At 48.2% G+C, this 18528-nt stretch overlaps 1 protein-coding gene across 2 annotated transcripts in view; it reads left to right on the forward strand.

Moving 5' to 3' along the window:
* Positions 1-18528, forward strand: part of GRIK4 (glutamate ionotropic receptor kainate type subunit 4) — a 465962-nt gene that overhangs the window by 120014 nt on the left and 327420 nt on the right. Inside the window, exons 1-2 of one of the 2 annotated variants that reach the window (XM_053595471.1) lie at positions 9992-10102; positions 16789-16876. Coding sequence is in view for 1 of the 2 variants with exons in the window: in XM_053595472.1 (XP_053451447.1) it covers positions 10021-10102 (82 nt within the window). In the remaining variant the exon portion in view is untranslated. Of the gene's footprint in view, positions 1-9970; positions 10103-16788; positions 16877-18528 lie in introns of those variants that run through there. The other variant, XM_053595472.1, reaches the window with a different exon arrangement.

Here is an 18528-nt window from a genome sequence, read left to right on the forward strand (position 1 = left end):
CCCAGGCTGAGAAGCCCAGCTCTTCTCAGAGCTTCGTAAGGAAGGTGGCAGTGCACACCCTCACTCCAGGGTACCCACAAGCTTCTGCTGGACAGCCCCTCTCCTCCAAACACACCAGGGGATTTCTGGCAGAGGAGAGAGGGCTGTGTATCTGCAGGTGATTAAATACTATCCTTAAGAGCTGTTCTCTCTAGGATCTTCTGCCTGCCCAGCTGACTCCTCTGTGGACCCTCCTGGAAGGTCTCTCTGCTCTAAGTGTGCGGCAGACGGCTGCAGCACCAGGCTATTTTGTTTCCAAACCTCAGCTCACATGGTCTCCCCCAGGGCCCAGCCTGGTGGCCTCAGATAAATGCCAGGTGCATTTTTCACCATTAGGAGCCAGGCCTACCCTTCACATCTAGCCCCTGGGCCTCATCTCCCACCTCTCCTGGCCCATGTGGCTGTGATTAGCTCTTTGTCTTCTCACCTCCAACTGCCTCCCTTTCTGGGGAGAGGAGGTATGGATGGTGTGGCTGTATCACTTCTTCTGCACAGGATGGGTCCAGGGCAGGTTAGTGGAGAAAGTCAGCTTTGGATGCAAGGCCTAGTCTTAGCCCTCGGGGTGCAGAGAGAGGGGACAGGCCCATCGAGAAGACGCTCTCCCTGCAGGTTCAGTGGACTCCCTCCTGGTGCTGCGTCCCACCAGAGGCCTCTGTCTCTTCACGTGTTGTTTTCTCCATCCTGATCTTTCTCCCTACTCTCTGCTTCTCCTTTCACAGGGCCTGGCCAGCTGCAGCCAGACATTTCATCCTAAGGGAAGCCCTCCCTCTCTGCCATTTGGGACCTCTTAGCAATGCTCGGTAGCAGCCTGTACTGTTCCTTCACCATCTGTGGCTGTGGCATCTAGTTGTCTGATATCATTCATGTCTTGATGTCTCAGACTAGAAGCTTCATGAGGGCAGGGACTGTATCCCAGGGCCTGGAAAACTACTCGCCACCCAGTAGACACTCAATGGGAGTGTTCATTGAATGAAGTGTAAATCACACAGGGGTATTAAGTGTACGGACGTGCTAGTCTTAGGGATGGAAACAGTGTACACCATTTCGCTTTGAAAGCACACTTCACTCATGCCTCACCTCCGTGGATCCTCTTAGCAACCCTGTTAGGTAGGTGGTGTAAATGTAATTTCCCCACCTTACAGCAGAGGAAATGGAAGCCCCCAGAGGCTAAGCGATGGGTCCAAGGTCACACAGGTGTCCACCTTGGATCTACTGATTGTTCTCCGTGGCCAGGATGAGGATGAGTGAGGAAGGAGGTCTCACCTCTTCCCAGGAAGCTTCTGAGATGGGGGTGATTTGGAGCAGCATTTTGGAGGTGAGAAAGCTGTGGATTAATACCTGCATGCAGGAGTGAGAGGCTGTCTTGTCTGAGGAATATGTGGACATGGCCCAGGGTGCTTTGTGGATCAGGGCTGGAGGGGGAAGCATTGAATGGGGTGGCGAGATGAAAGAAAGGCTGTTCCCATAGCCCAGTGGCATGATACCTGTGGTCTCTTGTGACACCTTTTCTAAGGAAACATTGTCATCTGTAGTTCTACTATTGTGGAAAGGAAGCTCCTAGAGGTTAACAGCCAGCTTAAGGACACATAGTGACAATTAGGACGTGAAGACAGACACCTGCTCAGGCCTCTAGTGAGGGCATGTTGTTTAAAGGTTCTTCAGTCTCAAATCTACATGGAAGGTGACTTGGAGGGGAAAAGACTGGGGATTCCTCACTTCTCTTACTCCTTTTAGGGCCTGAGAATTTGGAATTGGCTAGATATCTGCAGTTGTGGTGCTCAGGGGGCATCCTCCCCTCCAGTCGTGGGGCTGAGCTATCAGTGTAGCCACTGCTTTTCACCTGATCTGAGTCAGGCCAGGTCCAGTTCTTCTTGCTGATGCCCCTGTACCTCACCCACCGTATTCTAACTCATCACAAATGCCTGGGGACATCTCCCAGAGGCTGAGGTCGCCTGGCTGACCTTTTTGCTCCAAGGCACTCCCGGATACATTCTTCTGTTGCTCACTCCCCTGATTCAGCTGGATGTGCAGGTAGGGCCCGAGATGTACTTGTGTGTAACTTGGCTTGTTCTCCAACACCATTATAATCATAATCATCATCACCCTGCAACATTTCCTCAAGTGCAAACTGTGTGGTAGGTTCTGGGACACACAGAGAAGGAGGGTTTAGAGAGCGGTGTGGTGTGAGAACAGGGCCTTGGAGCGGATGGCCTGGTTCCTTCATTTACCCTCCACGTGATCTTGGCAAGTTATTCAGCCTCTCTGCCCTTGTGTTCTGTATCTGCAGGTGAGGTGAAAGACAGGGTATCTACTTCACAGAGTCTTTCCAAGGAGCAAATTAGACTGAAATAGTACTTTGCAAGCAGTAAACAAGAAATAAAGATTATGTTATCATAGAGTTCAGTTCAGTTCTTTGAACTGCAGAAGAACCTTAGAGATCATCTAGTCTAATTCCTTCATTTTACCGAATGAGAAACTGAGGCTCTGAAAGTTGATTCCTGGAGCTGGTGCTAGGGAGGACCCAACTTGCTGATTCCCAGGACCGTCCTGCATCCAGGCATCTTCCTACTTGTTGCCATGGAGACAGGATACCCACAAAGTGATACCCAACTATATCAGGCCACAAAGATTGATCCTTCCTCAAGGTGGCCATGGGTCCTGGGCAGGCCCGATCCCTCTGCTCCACCTTCCTCACCTCTCTGCATGCTCAATCTAGGCTGCTGGCTGCTGCTGGGAATCTTTGCCAGCCAGGGGAGTCCAAGGACAGTGCAGAAGCCCACATCCATTTGTTTTAAGGAGCCTGGAGCTTTGGGAGGAATAATCAAGATCTTGTTGCCCACAGCTGAGAAAAAAACCTGTAATTAATCTTGCTGTCCCTCGGATGTCCTCTGTCCTTTCTGCCACCACAGACCGTCTGGTGACTGTCTGCCTCTTTCCCAACCCTTCCCAGAAAATCACAATTAATGATGGTGTAGCGCTATGAAGAAGAGACAGGGGGCCAGTAGAGGGACGGTTGACAAGTCAGGAGCGGAGAGGCCATTTAGCACAAGCTGGCCGAGGGAGTCCAGACAGCACAAGCATGGCCAGAATCCAGCGAGCTCTCCGTGCTTAGAAACTGGCTGGTGCTTATGAATCAGCAAACATTGATTGGACTACTCAGTATCAGCACTACAGCAAGTGTGTCAGGTGATACATGCCTGAAAGAGATGGTCCCCTGCCCTTCTATAGTGCAAAGTTAAGTGGCCATTCATCCATTCACACTTTGAACATGCCTAGCAGCCACAGCCCCGGCACTGTCCATGGTGCTGAAGGCTCAGCCTCAAATAAGAGCACTAAACCAAGGCCCTGCCTTCCTGGGGCTTGCGTCCAAACACCAGTGTGGGACAGGGGGCCAGAGACCATTCAATGTGAAAGATACAATAAAGGATTTTCTAGCTTGGGGAAGCTGACCAGTCTTGGGATCGGAAGAACTGAAAATTAGTTTCCCCTTCTGGAAGAAGTGGGGACGTCTGGGTTTTGGTGTTAGGGTGAGGGAGTGTGCGTGGCAGGTAAATGTTCAAGCAGAGGTGAGAACTCAGAAGTGTCAGCTCCGGGACCACTGCTCCGTCCACAGTGTGTGTTTCAGGCTCCCCTGAGCTGGGGATAGCAAGGGCCGGGATGATCAATGGAGGAGAGTTTTCAAGGGTGGGGGAATCGCACCTGGATTATGAAGTCCTCATGGCCAAGAACACCAACTGTCACTCACAAATAAATACTACAACTAACAGACCATTTTCCACATGTATTTTCTGGTTGGATTCTTTCATTATTTCAACAGCTATTTTGTGAGTGCCTGCTGTGTGCCAGCCTGTGCTAGGCACGGGAGACATAGGTGGAAAAGTCCACATGGCTCTCTGCTCTTCTGGTGCTAATGACCCTGAATGTGGGCACTGTTATTCCGTGTCACTGTGGGCAAGGCTGCAGGCTCCAAGGGGTGTAGCTTCTCAAGAGCATTCACTTAATAAGGTCCAGAGCCAGATAAGCTGGGCTACAACCTGGGTCGATGGGCTACCAGGCTGGGTGGTAACTCTGCACACATTATGATGGGCAAGGTTACTGATGGATATCTAGAACAATGCCCTCAATTACATGGGAACATTCTGTGTTTGAGGCTCTCTCTTCCAAGTTACCTTTGTTTAGGTGGGCACTGCGTGAGACCTTTGGAAGTCAAAGCCAAGCTTGTATACTGGCTTTCATTTTACATCCGGCTAGCCCTTCCATCGTCAACTCTAGTCAAAGGAGGAGCATGGTGCTTGTGGTCACCCATGATTGGACACTCTTAGATCTGAACCCTGGCTCTGCTGCTTTAGTTGTATGAGCTCAGTTACACTACTAAACCTTTCTGTGCCTCAGCCGCCTCTTTTGTGAAATGAGAGGCAACGCTTTCTTATGGGGTGAATGTAGCAGTCACGAAGAGTTGGAATTTATCGAGTGCTTCCTGTGAACAGCTCTGCATTCCACAGTCATAACAATTCTATGAGGGAACTATTCCCATCCCCATATTACACATGAAGAAGTCAAGGTTTAGAGAAGTTAGCTTGCCCAAGGTGTAGAGCTAGTAGCAATGTAAGACCCAAACTCACGTCCTTACCTGTGACTGCCAGCCCAAGACCCAGGCATATAATAAAAAGGAAGTAGATGTTTGCTTCCCTCCCCTTCCCAATACATATTGCTGTGATTACCCTTTGCCTGCATCTGCAGCATTATGTCTGCTTAAGTCATTAGTTTTAATGGCAGCAAATATACAAAATGTACATGCCAAAGTGTGCATTTATTTTATGTTGATGTAAACTCAGAAAATGTCTTTTTGACACCATCTGTTCGTTAACTCATCCAGCCAATATTAACAGAGCACCTACAATGTGCCAGGTAGGGTGCTAGGTGCTTGGCACACTCTCTGCTATCCAAGCTTACTTTCTACAGGGAGACAGACGTCATTGTTGTCATAGCAGGATGTGTGCCCCAGTGAGGAGTGTTCCAGGGGTAGTGGCAGCAGTTGGGGAGGGGCGATAATGAGCTGAGCCTGGAGAAGACAGTTTGTGGGCCATCAGGGAATGGGACTGCACGTGCAGGGCATGGGAACGCAGTGAAAGGACGCAGCATGTTTGGGGCAATGGGGCATCAGCTCTGCTGAGTGTGAGGCCAGTGAGTTGGGGCCCAGATCATGCAAGGGTTTGTCTGTTGGAGTGAGGGGTTTGCCCTTAATCCCCTATCCAGGGGTCCTCAAACTACGGCCCGCGAGCCATATGAGGCAGTGTGATTGTATTTGTTCCTGTTTTTTTTTTACTTCAAAATAAGATATGTGCAGTGTGCATAAGAATTTGTTCATAGTTTTGTTTTTTATTTTTAAACTGTAGTCCGGCCCTCCAATGGTCTGAGGGACAGTGAACTGGCTCCCTGTTTAAAAAGTTTGAGGACCCCTGCACCTAGGCAATGGAAAACTACCTGTGACTTTGGAGCAGGAGAGGGCCGTTATGAAGTTTGTGTTTCAGTAAGAAGCCCCTGGCCACTGCATGGAGAACTGACTGAAGAGGGCAAGACCAAAGGACGGAGACCGCTAAGGATGCTATGCCATAGGTCTGGCCTGTTTCTGACAAATGTCTGTACTTGGACAGCCAGTGGCAATGGAGAGAAGGGTGTGGTGTTTCAGAGGCAGAGCTGTCAGGATTTGGTGACTGATTAGATGTGGGAGTGTGGGGATGGAGAAATCCAGGCAGAGTCTCAGCTTTCTGGCTTGGGTGACTGGTGGATTGTGGTTCCACCTACTAAGAAGAAGTAAAAGGAGCAGCAGATGGCAGGCGTGGTGGAGATGATGTCTTCTCTTTATAACAAGGTGTGTTGGAAGTGCTCTGGGACGTGCAGGTGGGGAATCAGGAGACAGGTGTGTAAGTACCATTGTTCTGGGCTTGAGATACTGATTTAGACGCCATGGCATTCAGGTGCTAATAAACCATGGGAGGAGGTGACCACCCCCGTCAGGGAAGGTAATGTTAATCGAAAGAGCATCTTGGTGCTATATCTCCTGGATAATTTCTTTTTTACCTTTAAATTATTAAAATATTTTCAGCTGAGGAAGGCCACACTGTTAGATCCTAAGACTGGATTCATCTTAACATTAAGATGAAAATAAGACCTTAAATTTCTTTGCATTTTTTGATGATGAATCTAAAAGCTTCATATTTCTGCTTTATAACAGTTAATTCAGATATAAAAGAAAAGCCATTGGAGCCAAGGACTTGGCTAGTTCTGGTTCTGCCTCTGGACAGCCGTGTGACCTTCAACTAGATACATCTCTTTTCTTGGGTGCAGGTCCCTCGTCTGTAATAGAGCTTGAAACATGATAAAGATGGCGGAAAGAACTTTGCAAACTGCTGAACCTTAGACACATGCAACATGGTGGTTCTTTCTGTTCTCCTAAGGTTTGGGAAGAGATTACTTCTCGTTATGCCCACGGGTACACAGCTGAGGCCCAAGAGCATCCCAGGACCTGAGGATGTTGTTGTCCTTACCTGTGGTCTCCAGAATCAGCCAAGCTTCTAGGCCGTGCATAATAAAAGTCATGCCTCTACGAACGGAGTATAGTTCTGTCATCAGATAAAATTTATACAGGCTAATCTGACACCTAATTAGCAGTCTGCATGATAATTATTTTACAGCATGCTGATCGGGCCATAAGGGGAAGACATTTGATGATTGTATTTAGTATTACTTTTATATAGCCTAACCAGATTTAAGTTCTTTGCTCTTTGCAAGATCATTGATATAAAGTCAATAAATACTTACTGAGACCGTAACATGCACCAAGCACTGTTCTAGGCCCTGGGGATACAGTCAAGCAAGATTTCTGCCCCTGCCCCACCTCTATTGAGCTTAAATTCTAGTGGGGAGACAGGAAATCACTGAATAATCAACTTTATCTATAATGAGTAAGAATGTCTAGCTTCCCTTGAGACTGTGTTTGCTTTAATCTGTCTCTGCACCCACACCCATGAATTAAAGAACAAAGATTCTGGGCCTGATATGCCGACAGCAGAGTTGCCTTTATTCCAGTCCTTTACCCTTTATTTTCCTCTGTCTCCCTCCAATAGGCAATTGCTCGCGGCCTTCCATTCATTGAACAAATATGTGTTGTGCACCTATTATGTATAAGTAGACTCTGGGGATAGGGAAGGAGACTCAAAACAGTCCTTGCCCTTAAGAAACCCACCCTGATCCCAGATGTAGACGCATAAAGTCAATAGCAAAAGAGGGAAAAGGGCTGCTATTAGCCGTGCTAGGATGCCATTGCTAACCCTGGCCTGTGGCGGTGGGGGAGCAGAGGACCACGCTTCAGGGAGCAGCGTGCACATGGGAAATGCAAAGCAGCAAGATGCTGGGTGTCGCTGGAACACTGAACATGTGGGGGGGCATGCAGGGGTGCCCCTGAACAACATAACACTTTAGGAGAAGTGTGCATATCGTAAGTACACAGCTCAGTGAGTTTTCACAACCTGAACACAGCTGTGCCTCCATCACCCAGACAGACGCACGCTCGTCTCCTGTCTACTGCTACCTTAACCATTCCAGGGGTCCTCAAACTCCGCAGGAGGCCGTGTGATTGTATTTGTTCCTGTGTTGTTTTTTCACTTCAAAATAAGATATGTGCAGTGTGCATAGGAATTTGTTCATATATATTTTTTAAACTATAGTCTGGCCCTCCAACGGTCTGAGGGACAGTGAACTGGCCCCCTGTTTAAAAAGTTTGAGGACGTCTGCAGCCACTAACTGGACTTCTAGCAGCACAGAACAGTTTTGCCTGTTTTTGCATTTTATGTAGATAGAATGACTTTATGGGTGCTTGGATTTTTTTCCTCAATATTTATGACATTCCTCTATGCACTTGCAAGGAATTGTCGATTACTCATTTTCATATCTGTATAACCTTCCATTGTGCAAATATGCACTGTATTTCTCCACGCTGCTGTTGGAAATTTGAGTAGTTTCGAGTTTGGGGAAATCCAAACAGGGTTGCCAGAAACATTCCAGTCCGTCTTCAGTGAGCACATACAAGCCTTTCTGGAGGTGTATGCTACCCACCTGGGAGTGGAGTTGCTAGGTCGCTAGAGGCGTGTAAGCTATAGCACACCAGTTTTCCAAAGCAGTTGCATCAATTTATGTTTCCACTAACACCATATGAGAGTTCTAGTTGTTTCACGTCCTAATACTTGATATTATCTTTTTTTTTTTTTTTAAGTCATCCTGGTGGGTATATAGCAATATATTATCGTGGTTTCCAGTTTAATTTTTCTTTCTTTCTTTCTTACAGCTCACAGCAACCTCCAACTCTTGGCCTTAGGCGATTCTCTTGCCTCAGCCTCCCAAATAGCTGGGGGGCTACAAGCACCTGCCACAGTGCCTGGCTATTTTTTATTGCAGTTGTCATTGTTGTTTAGCTGGCCTGGGCCGCGTTTGAACCCGCCACCCTTGGTGTATGTGGTTGTCGTCGGAACCACTGTGCTACGGGTGCTGAGCCTCCAGTTGGATTTTTCTGATGCCCAATGCTGTGAGCACCTTTTCACATGTGTAGAGGCCATAGGATGTGTTCTTTAGAGAATTGTCTGTTCAAGTCTTCTGCCCATTTTCTTGTTGGATTGTCTGACTAGGGGGTGGCTGGAGCAAACAATGCCGTTCTCCTAACCAAGGGCACCCGGGATTAGCATATCCAGATGCTCACCAGCCCCACCCTCACCCCAGTGATGGGAAGGCTCTGGCCCCCTACAGACTCTGGGTCTGCATGTCTGAGAGGTCACAGTGGGGGGACAATGCCTGTGCCACCTTGAGGAGAGGCAGTCCCCTCCAAAGTTCTGGATTCGACATAAGGGACCCACCCTCCTTGGGAAGGGGGAGAGGGGCTGATGGAGGAAGGATGGGGTGGGGGTTTAGCAGTTTTCGACAAGCAGCAGAGCAGACGTGGAGACCAGCTGATGCCCTGGGACATGTGCTTCTGTCCTCAGTATTTGCTGCAAATAAACCTCTGCCATCTGGGCCTGGGAGGGCCTGAGCGGGCCTGAGCATGGCAGTTTCTCCTGTGTTACCTTGGGTAGTCCTAAGTTCAGCCCCACTGGGGGTGTGTGTGTGTGACACTTTTACATAGGAGGAACCTGAGCTGAGACAAAGAGAGAGCCTCATGACGACCACACAGCTGGCAAGCGAGGAGATGGGCCCAACCCACACTGCCCCTGTGTGCCACATGGGCTATTTGGGACAGTGGAATTATTCTCTTGCCCCCCCCTTCTGTTTACCCACGGCTTCGGTTCTCTAAGGGCAGATGAAGGTCTTCATTTCTTTTCTTTCTTTTTTTTTTAATTATTAAATCATAGCTGTGTACATTAATGCCATCATGGGGCACCATACACTGGTTTTATAGATCGTTTGACACATTTTCATCACACGGGATAACATAGCCTTCCTTGCATTTTCTTAGTTATTGTGCTAAGATATTTATATTCTACATTTACTAAGTTTCACATGTACCCTTGTAAGATGAACCGCAGGTGTAATCCCACCAACCTCCCTCCGTGCATCATTCCCCCCTCCCACCCCTCCCAAGGTCTTCATTTCCAATGAGGTTCCATGAATCAGCCAACCACAGTCACTGCTCCCTGCCCCCTTGTTGATGGGGCTGAGAATTGAAACATGGGCTTTCTTGCTAGGGAGAGACACAGCTCCCCCAATCCCCCAACTCCATGGCTTTGCCTGGAGCCCGCCTGGAGCCCTCCAGGGCATTGCCAGAAGTCCTAGAGGGATGGTGGCCCTCCCCACACAGTTCCTGGGGGTGCTCCCTGGCAGCGTGGGTCACGGGTGGGGTGGCCGCCTGGGTGCAGGACTCACGTGCTCCCCCGCTCTCTCACAGAGTTATGTCATGCCCAGACCAGCAGAGGGCTCCATGAGGATTTATGGAAGATGCCCCGCGTCTCGGCGCCTTTGGCGCTGCTTCCTGCGTGGCTCGTGATGGTCGCCTGCAGCCCGCACTCCCTGAGGATCGGTAAGTGTGGCCCAGCCCCGGATGGTGCCCAGACCGTGCACTGGGCCCTCCTGAGTTTGTCTGGGGCAAAGGTGGTGGTGGTGGGCCAACCGACAGGCTGACAGCTCTGATTTGGTCAGCTGCTGAGCTCCCCTGGTGACTAGAATGAAGATGCAGCTGACTGTCTGGTGTGGTTGGTGATGGGCTCCGCCTAGCACATTAGTGAAGGAACGTGAGCATGGCCCTGGGGATGCCACATCCAGGTCTGCAGATAAGGAATCAATCTAAGAAGGCTTCCTGGAAAGCGTGCTGTCCAGTTTGGATGAAACCAGAAATCTGCTGGGTTACCCTGGCCTGGCTGCTTACAAGGGCCCTTGTCTGCAAAGTCAAACCTTTGCTTGCTGTGGCCTGGCTCTGAGAGGAATGAGAGGGTCACTTTAGCGTCTCCGTTGTCCCTGTTGCAGTGTGGACGCCCACTCTAGGTAATGGGCAGACAGAGCTGCCTTCAGCGCCATCCACATGCACATCCTGGAGGAGAAGGCTTTGGAAATTGATGTCTCCTCTCCTGCCAGGGTGGAGCGAGGCTCATCAGCTGCAGGTCAAGGCACTCTGGATCCTGGGTCCTAGGGACACAACCCCAGTTACAGTCCAGTCCGGCAGGCACAGTGTGGTTATCTGATGGCTCAGCAACAGAGAATTTGTCCCTATGGAGTTAGGACAGATGTGGGATGTTGGAGATGAAGTGTATGTGGGACAGTGTAGATGGTTGGCTGGCGCAGCAGTGCTGAACACAGGCAAGTAGGTTGTTGGCCATAAGAAGACCCATCTCACAGGAGGACCCCAGATCTTAGAGGGATCTGGACCCATATACAAGGCAGGTTTTCCAGACCGATAACCACATAAGGCCCCTTTTCCCAGACTGGGGCTAGGGTGTGAGCAAAGCCAGGAGCCTAGATCCTAAACCTGAATCTAAACGGCAGACGGACTTAGAACAGAGATGGTTTGAGGCTGAGTCCAGGGAACTGACTTAAAGCTCCTGAATTCCTCCAGCTGCAGTCAGGTTGGCACGTGGGTGGAGGTCAGGAGAAGGGGTGTGGGCAGAGGCAGGCCAGCCTCCGAGACCCTGGCCAAGCCAGGCATCACATGTCAGAGGCCGAGCCTGCAGGTCTGTGAGCTGCTGCCCGTTACCCGTGGGCACTTTTTTCTGTGCATATGCAGCGGCAGCTGATTGGAATCAGAAATGTGGACAGGGGACTCAATTCTCCCCCTCACTCTGCCCTTGATGCACTGCTCTGCATGCTTAAAAAAAGGGAATTAAAAACAAAATATTCCCTCCCCCTTCTCCATTCATTTCTACAGAAACATCAAAACCTAATTTAATTCTGCTTAGCGGCAATGCAAAACGGTTCATATCCTTAAGATGTTTAATTTATAAGATGCCTGCAGTTATTCAGCGTTTGCTGTGAGGTTTGGTCCCCCTCTAAATGAGCAGATAAAGTGGTAACCCATCAATTTCCATTTGTTGCTAATGGGGAGCAGAAAGGGATTGAGCCAGAATCAGCAGCACCTCACCCAACACTTGTTCTCGGGAGGGAAGTGGAGCTGGGCAGATCCCTCTGTTGGCTGCTACACCAACAACAGAAGGCTTCAAAGGGACCCCTCGTGCTCCTCAACCCACACTCTGAACAGTGCTTGTCCGGCATCATCCAGACTCTGCTGGCCCTCGGTTTTGGTTCATGCCAGGCCATTTCCAGCTGATTTCCTGCCAGGGACCCTGCTGGCTGGCACTGTCAGAAAGGGCCTAATCTTCAGTGGAGGCCAGGAAGCAGCATTAAACTAACAAAGAGAAAAGAAAAGAAAAGGCAAACAGCTATGCCAGGCCCCATTTCCCTGTCTTCCTCAGTTATCCTCCATGCTGGAGCCTTTAAAAAAGTCTTTATGGATGGAAAGGTGTTAATTAGATGGACTCCAGAGGGGATGCGGAGTAGGGCAGGGATGGGGAGAGAAGTAGGTCAAGAAAACACAGGAGCTGTGCTTAGCAGCAGGCGGCCTTGTGCCCAGGTGGGCTGGGCCCGCGCTGGTGGGGCTGGGGTCTCCCAAGTCGTTGAGAGGCTTATGGGAAAGGGAGGGGCTGCTACTCCTTCCACCTTCCCAGGGGTCACTTTTCCCTGCCTTTGGGTTTTTCTGGGGTTTCCTCCCTCCCCCAGCCTCGGAATGGATGGCTGTCAGAGTGGGGCTACAGGAAGGGACCAGGAATCTCAGAGACAAATTGCCCCATTTCCTCCACCTTGTCTGTCCGTGACAATATGGATGTTTGGAAAGAGGCGGCTGAACCCATTACCCTGCTTTGTGCCGGCTGTTTTTCATTCAAGTGAGGCAGGGGGCATGAGATACAGCCAAATTGTCTATTACAGTGCTTGGTGTTTAGCCCCTGAATGAGATTTTGGGTAAGAGAAAGGGATTTTATTTATGGCTGCGAGGCTGGCTGCATAAATCCCCCAAACTCTTGCACATATGTCAGCCTCTTCCATCATCTATCTTCTGAAATGTTTTTTGATTTTGTTTTTCTCCCTCTGGTCCTCTGAGTGATGACTGTGGAGCTATCAGTTAATAAATATCCCGAGAAGACCCCACCCCATCCCTGCAGCCCTCTGTTACTTACAGAGATCAGAGGTGGTTGTCATACTATCTTAGAGCCATAAAGGATTGTATGGGGCTGTTATTCAACCTGCTCATCTTGCAAATGAGGAAACGAGTCCAAAGGGGCAGCTGGCTCTAGAGGCCAATGTCCTTGACTCCTGTTCCAAGGTTCTCTTTCCTTTGCCACTGGGAAGCAAAAGTACCTTCAACAGTATGTGAAGATTATGTTCTCTTTTGTTACCTTCGATCCTGTTCAGAAAAATTTCAGGCGTTAATAAGCGTTGCCTCTAACACCTTAGATCAGTGATTTTCAACCCATGTGCCTCATGACTCGCTGGTGTGCAGCAAGAGGATCTTAGGTGTGCCACAAACATTTTTAAAGTTCACTAATTTCATTATTTTTTTTTTGGTGTTTTTTTTTTTTATTAAATCATAGCTGTGTACATTGATATGATCTTGGGGCATCATTCACTAGCTTCACAGACCATTTACCAAGTTTCACATATACCCTTGTAAGATGCACTGCTGATGTAACCCCACCAATCCCCTTCCCTCTACCACCTCCCCCCTCCCTCCCCTCCCTTTCCCCCTTCCCCCTATTCTTAGGTTGTAACTGGGTTATAGCTTTCATGTGAAAACCCTAAATTAGTCTCATAGTAGGGCTGAGTACATTGGGTACTTTCTCTTCCTAATTTCATTATTTTTGAAAGAAGTTCAAAGCACGGTGAGTATATTCTTCTTTTTGCTCTTTCTTTTGATCAGCATAATTTAAGTGTGCGTGGAAGTTTAACTACAGGTTCAAGTGTGCTGTGAGATAAAAAAGGTTAAAAACACTGCCTTCCATACCCAATTAAGTATTTGTAAGCTGAGTGAACACGGATACTTTCCAATCTTCCGCTAATGACTCCTTCCCCTGCCTCATATTTTGACCACACTGAACTGGTCACTATGACCCAAATATACCAGGGGGGATTGCTCCGGGGCTTACCCCTTCCTCTTATTCTTCCTGTGGTGGTCTTCCGCCCATTCCATCTGCTCTGCCTGGAAAACAGCTCCAAATTCTCCTAAGTCCCCCCCCCACTTCCCTTTCTTCCTTTTCCATCACCATTGGATTAAATGGCTCTTCCTCTGTAAAGTCTTTTCCCAGTATTATCATGTCCATCCCAGGAGAATTCATCTTTTTCCTACCATTTTCCCATTCCCCCACACATACATCTGTTCCAGCCCTTGCTGTGTTGTATCTAATTATTATGGCACTTTCCCACTAGACTCCGAACTCCATGGGAGTGTTATTCCCTGACATAAGGGCCTGGCACATGATGTGTGCAAAGGTATCACTCTAGCTCCACGAATGTGAAGGGTAGATGGATTCATGGCCCCTGGAAGACCAGGGTCTCTGGGGCGGTGCCTGTGGCTCAGTGGATAGGGCGCCAGCCCCATATACTGAGGGTGGTGGGTTTGAACCCGGCCCCAACCAAACTGCAACAACAACAACAAAAAAGACCAGGGTCTCCAATTATATGTTTGGCAATTGTTTTAAAGTGCTTTTTTCTGGTTTGACCTGTTCTGAAAGAGGTAGACTTATTGGAGGAAGTGGAAGAGAGAAAAAAAAGTAGAGTAAATGTCCGTTCTCTGTCTATTTGTCTTAAAAGAGAGAACAGGAACGGGCTAAAAATCCTGTTGGGTTTTAATGAAAGTTTTGGCTGTAATAATAAATGCAGGGATGTGATTTTTCATTCATTAACCAACTCAACAAATATTAATTGAATGCTATGTGTTAAGCACTGAGGATATGGTGCTCAATAAATAATAATATTAAAATAATAACTCTCACCTAAAAAGGCCTTACTATTGACCAAGCACTGGGCTAGATATTTCCCAAATTTCAGCCAATCTTCATGTTGGAATTAATGATCCTGTGTTACAGATGATGAAACAGAGGCTCAGGGTGGCACCTGTGGTTCGGTGATTAGGGCGCCAGCCCCAAATACCGAGGGTGGCGGGTTCAAACCTGGCCCCGGCTAAACTGCAACAAAAAATAGCCAGGTGTTGTGGCGGGTGCCTGTAGTCCCAGCTACTCAGGAGGCTGAGGCAAGAGAATCACCTAAGCCCAAGAGCTGGAGGTTGCTATGAGCTGTGACATTATGGCACTCGCGTAAGCCCAAGAGTTAGAGGTTGCTGTGAGCCGTGTGACGCCACGGCACTCTACCGAGGGCGATAAAGTAAGACTCTGTCTCTAAAAAAAAAAAAAAAGAAAAGAAACAAAGTCTCAGACAGTTGAAATAACACATCTAAGGTAACACAAGTACTGAAGTTCGAACCCATCTGTCTCCAAAGCTGTCTCTTTCTACTCTTCTGCAGCTAGGGACCCCTGGAGACATTTGGGATAGCCCATTATCACAGCAGTCACATTAAATATATCGGGTTCTGTCTGGTAAAGGAATTGAAATGTGGAATCACTATTATTCATATAGTTTCTTGGGGAATGTGGGGACACTTTTGCCTTCAAAGAATTCCTTAAGGGCACAAAGTCTAGCTGAGAGATGAGGAAACTGGGGCCTGGGGATTGCAGAGGTTTGGTGCAGGTGGCAGGGAAGCCCTGCTCAGCCTGGATACACTAGACACCCCAGTAGGTTATTGTAGCAATTTAATCTTCTTATTTATTTATTTATTTTTTTTTGTAGAGACAGAGTCTCACTGTACTGCCTCGGGTAGAGTGCCATGGCGTCACACAGCTCACAGCAACCTCTAACTCTTGGGCTTACGCGATTCTCTCTCCCTACTCACTGAGCCACAGGCACCGCCCTAATCTTCTTCTTGTTTAAGAAGACGTGACGAAGCAGCAAGAGCTTGGATTTATTTGACACTCTGCTTTACTAGGACCCCCAAGTACTTCACAACTATAATTTTTTACTTAGTTGGTTCCCCCCAATGAGCTCCAATCTTGTACAGAGAACATTCAACACAGACCATTCAGATGTTGTAAAGAGGAAGATAACAGGAGAGTTGGGGGAGAAGGAAGAACGAAGAACATTGGTCTCCTAAGACCAGTTCTGCTGTGTCTTTAAAATAGCAGGTGCACCAAGGTTCAAATATCCCAGCTGAGTTCTTTGCCTTGTAGACGATTCACTGTGGGGTTTTTGTTAGTAGTGGGCTCCTATCTGATAATGTTACATGTGATTTGCTTTATGAAATTTTGATAGGCATGTAACATTTCATCTTGTTTCCAAATTGAGTCACCCATATAGACCGTCCATTAGTCTTTCACATTAGTGACAAACAGAAATTGATGACTTTCTCCTCCATCCATCACCTAGAGAGGGAATATAGACAGATTTCTTGAACATAAATTTCCCCCCCCCGGTGAGCACCTCAGGGAGGCTGTGTCTTTCTTATTCATGTCTGATCCTCGGGGTCAAACACAGTATTTGGCCCTTAGTGGTAGGCTTAGTAAATGTTTGATAAATAAATTACCTATAGCAAGTGTTGAATCATGAGCTGACCTGTCAGTTTGCAAACTTCTTTTCCCCCAGGAATTAGTCAAGGCTCAAAAATGTCAACCAATTTTATCGTCAGCCCGCAAAATATATAATTAGGAAAGTAAATACTTCGCCAAAGATAAACGTACACCTGTATCCGTACGTATAAGGCTGTCTCTCATCTCCTCTCTGCTCCACCCCTGCCACTGACACATTTTTGGGGTGGATAAGGAGACTTGGTGGTAGTTACAGACGTGTCCGAACCCACATGCTGTGTTCTTCTTCCCTCAATCTTTGGGAGTATCACACAAGATGCTTTCTGGACATTTATTTTCCCTCACACCCTTTCCAGAACCCATTGTGAGCTACAACCTCAGCCCCTTCTCTTCTGCTGAAAAGTTAGGATGAATTAGGCCTACAGCCTTCATTTTACAGGTAGGAAATCCTGGGGTCCAAAAAGGTGAAGTGAATAGATAAAGGCCCCTTTGGGTCGTCCAGGACTCTTGACCATCAACTGTTTGATGATACCTGTGCCGTGATTTGCAGCGTACAGCATGTTCTTACACACGTTAATTCCATCTCCCCCAGGACCTGCAAGGCAGATAGAAGTGAACATACCTTGTGGCAAGGAGCTTGAGGCTCCCAGGGTTTGTGACTTGCCTAGGCCTGTGCAGAGGTGAGTGATCGTGTTGTCAGAGGGAAGAGTGGTCATTTCAAGGAGGTGAATGGAGTAGTGTCTGAGGACAGCCTGGCGGCAGAGTCCTGAATTACCGGTCAACAGTATGTTCTTGATAGGTGAGATCCGAAAGCCACCAGGGGCCAGTGTACCAATGCCTGAGACCTCACAAAATGAGCCTGAGCTGAAGAAAATGGGCAAATAATGGCAACAAACATTATTAAGTCTTGCTTCTCTAACATATCATGATTGATCCCTGAGAACAGTCCCAATGGCAGACACGTCAGATGAAGGCATGGGGCTATTGTTCCACCAGTGAAAGTCCTAGATACTAGAGCTGATTTCCATATAATTTTGGTATGTGGCTGCGTGTGTTCATTTGTGCTAGAATGGCCTGGTTTCCCCGGGGCTCTTGTTTCGTCCCTGAATGAATGTTATGGCCTGATTGTATCTACTTCCCTGTTGGATGGAGCAGGGTCCAGCTCTGCCTGGTAGGCTGGCTGGTGGACCTGACTGGTAATATTGGTTGAGCAGAGAGGAATGAACGTTGTATTAAGAAAACAGCAATGGTGATATTTCATCAGAATTTCAAAAGCCTGTCTCCAGCTCTGTGGCATGGTTTATAGAAAGTCTTAGGATGTGGAGTGAGTCATTAGCAAGCTCTATTTTGGGGTGTGGGGTGTGGGGTGTGGGGCGGAGAGGTAGAAATTATGGAAAGAGATTTTGGTTCCATGCACAAAAATGTTTACCAGGCAGATGGAATGGCCTTTTTTGGACATCAAGGTCTCCCTAGCTGGAGGCGGTCACAGACAGGTTTGGCAGGGATTTCAGCATCAAAAAGGGTGTTGCACCTGTTACCTCTAAGACCACTTTCAATCTTGGATTTGGCAATATAGTTATTTTCACCTTTTATCTCTCTTTTTTTTTTTTGAGACAGAATCTCACTATGTCACCCTTGGTAGAGTGTTGTGGCATCACAGCTCACAGCAACTTCCAACTCTTGGGCTTAATTAATTCTCTTGCCTCAGCCTCCCGAGTAGCTGGGACTACAGGTGCCTGCCACAATGCCTGCCTCTTTTTTGGTTGTAATTGTCATTGTTGTTTGGCAGGCCTGGGCTGGATTTGAATCCACCAGCTCCAGTGTATGTGGCTGGCACCCTAGCCGCTGAGCTACAGGAGCCAGGCCTGATCTCTTCTCATAGTCTCTTAGGGAGGCATTCCATTATCATTACATCCGCATTAATAACTGTTCACCTGAGCTTAGAATTGAGCAACTATCTGCTTAATTTAAGTCATGACCCTGCTTGGATAAGCCAGGTGAGACATCATAGCCCTGCTAATTCTTCTGTGTGTTGGTGTAGACCCAGCCTGTCTGGGTGCTTCCTTCCTCCCTGTGGCTGCTGGAGGAGGAGCTGGAGAAGCACAGACAGTGTGGAAGCTGATGCTAGAGCTCAGCCGAGGGCCTCAGCGTGTGCGAGTCTGGGTGGGATGTACGCGTGTGGGTTGTCAGAGCTGGCACATCCTACTCACAGCCGCGTGGCTCAGCTGCGGGGAAGAGGGTGGTCACACTTAGCTCTCATTAGTCTGGATAAATAGGAGTATATTCCCAATCGGCTTGGCGGAGGCTGGGGCTCGGCTGGTGGGGGGAGAAG

This window comes from Nycticebus coucang, chromosome 6 (genome assembly GCF_027406575.1).
Source record: "Nycticebus coucang isolate mNycCou1 chromosome 6, mNycCou1.pri, whole genome shotgun sequence".
Classification (NCBI taxonomy): domain Eukaryota; kingdom Metazoa; phylum Chordata; class Mammalia; order Primates; family Lorisidae; genus Nycticebus; species Nycticebus coucang.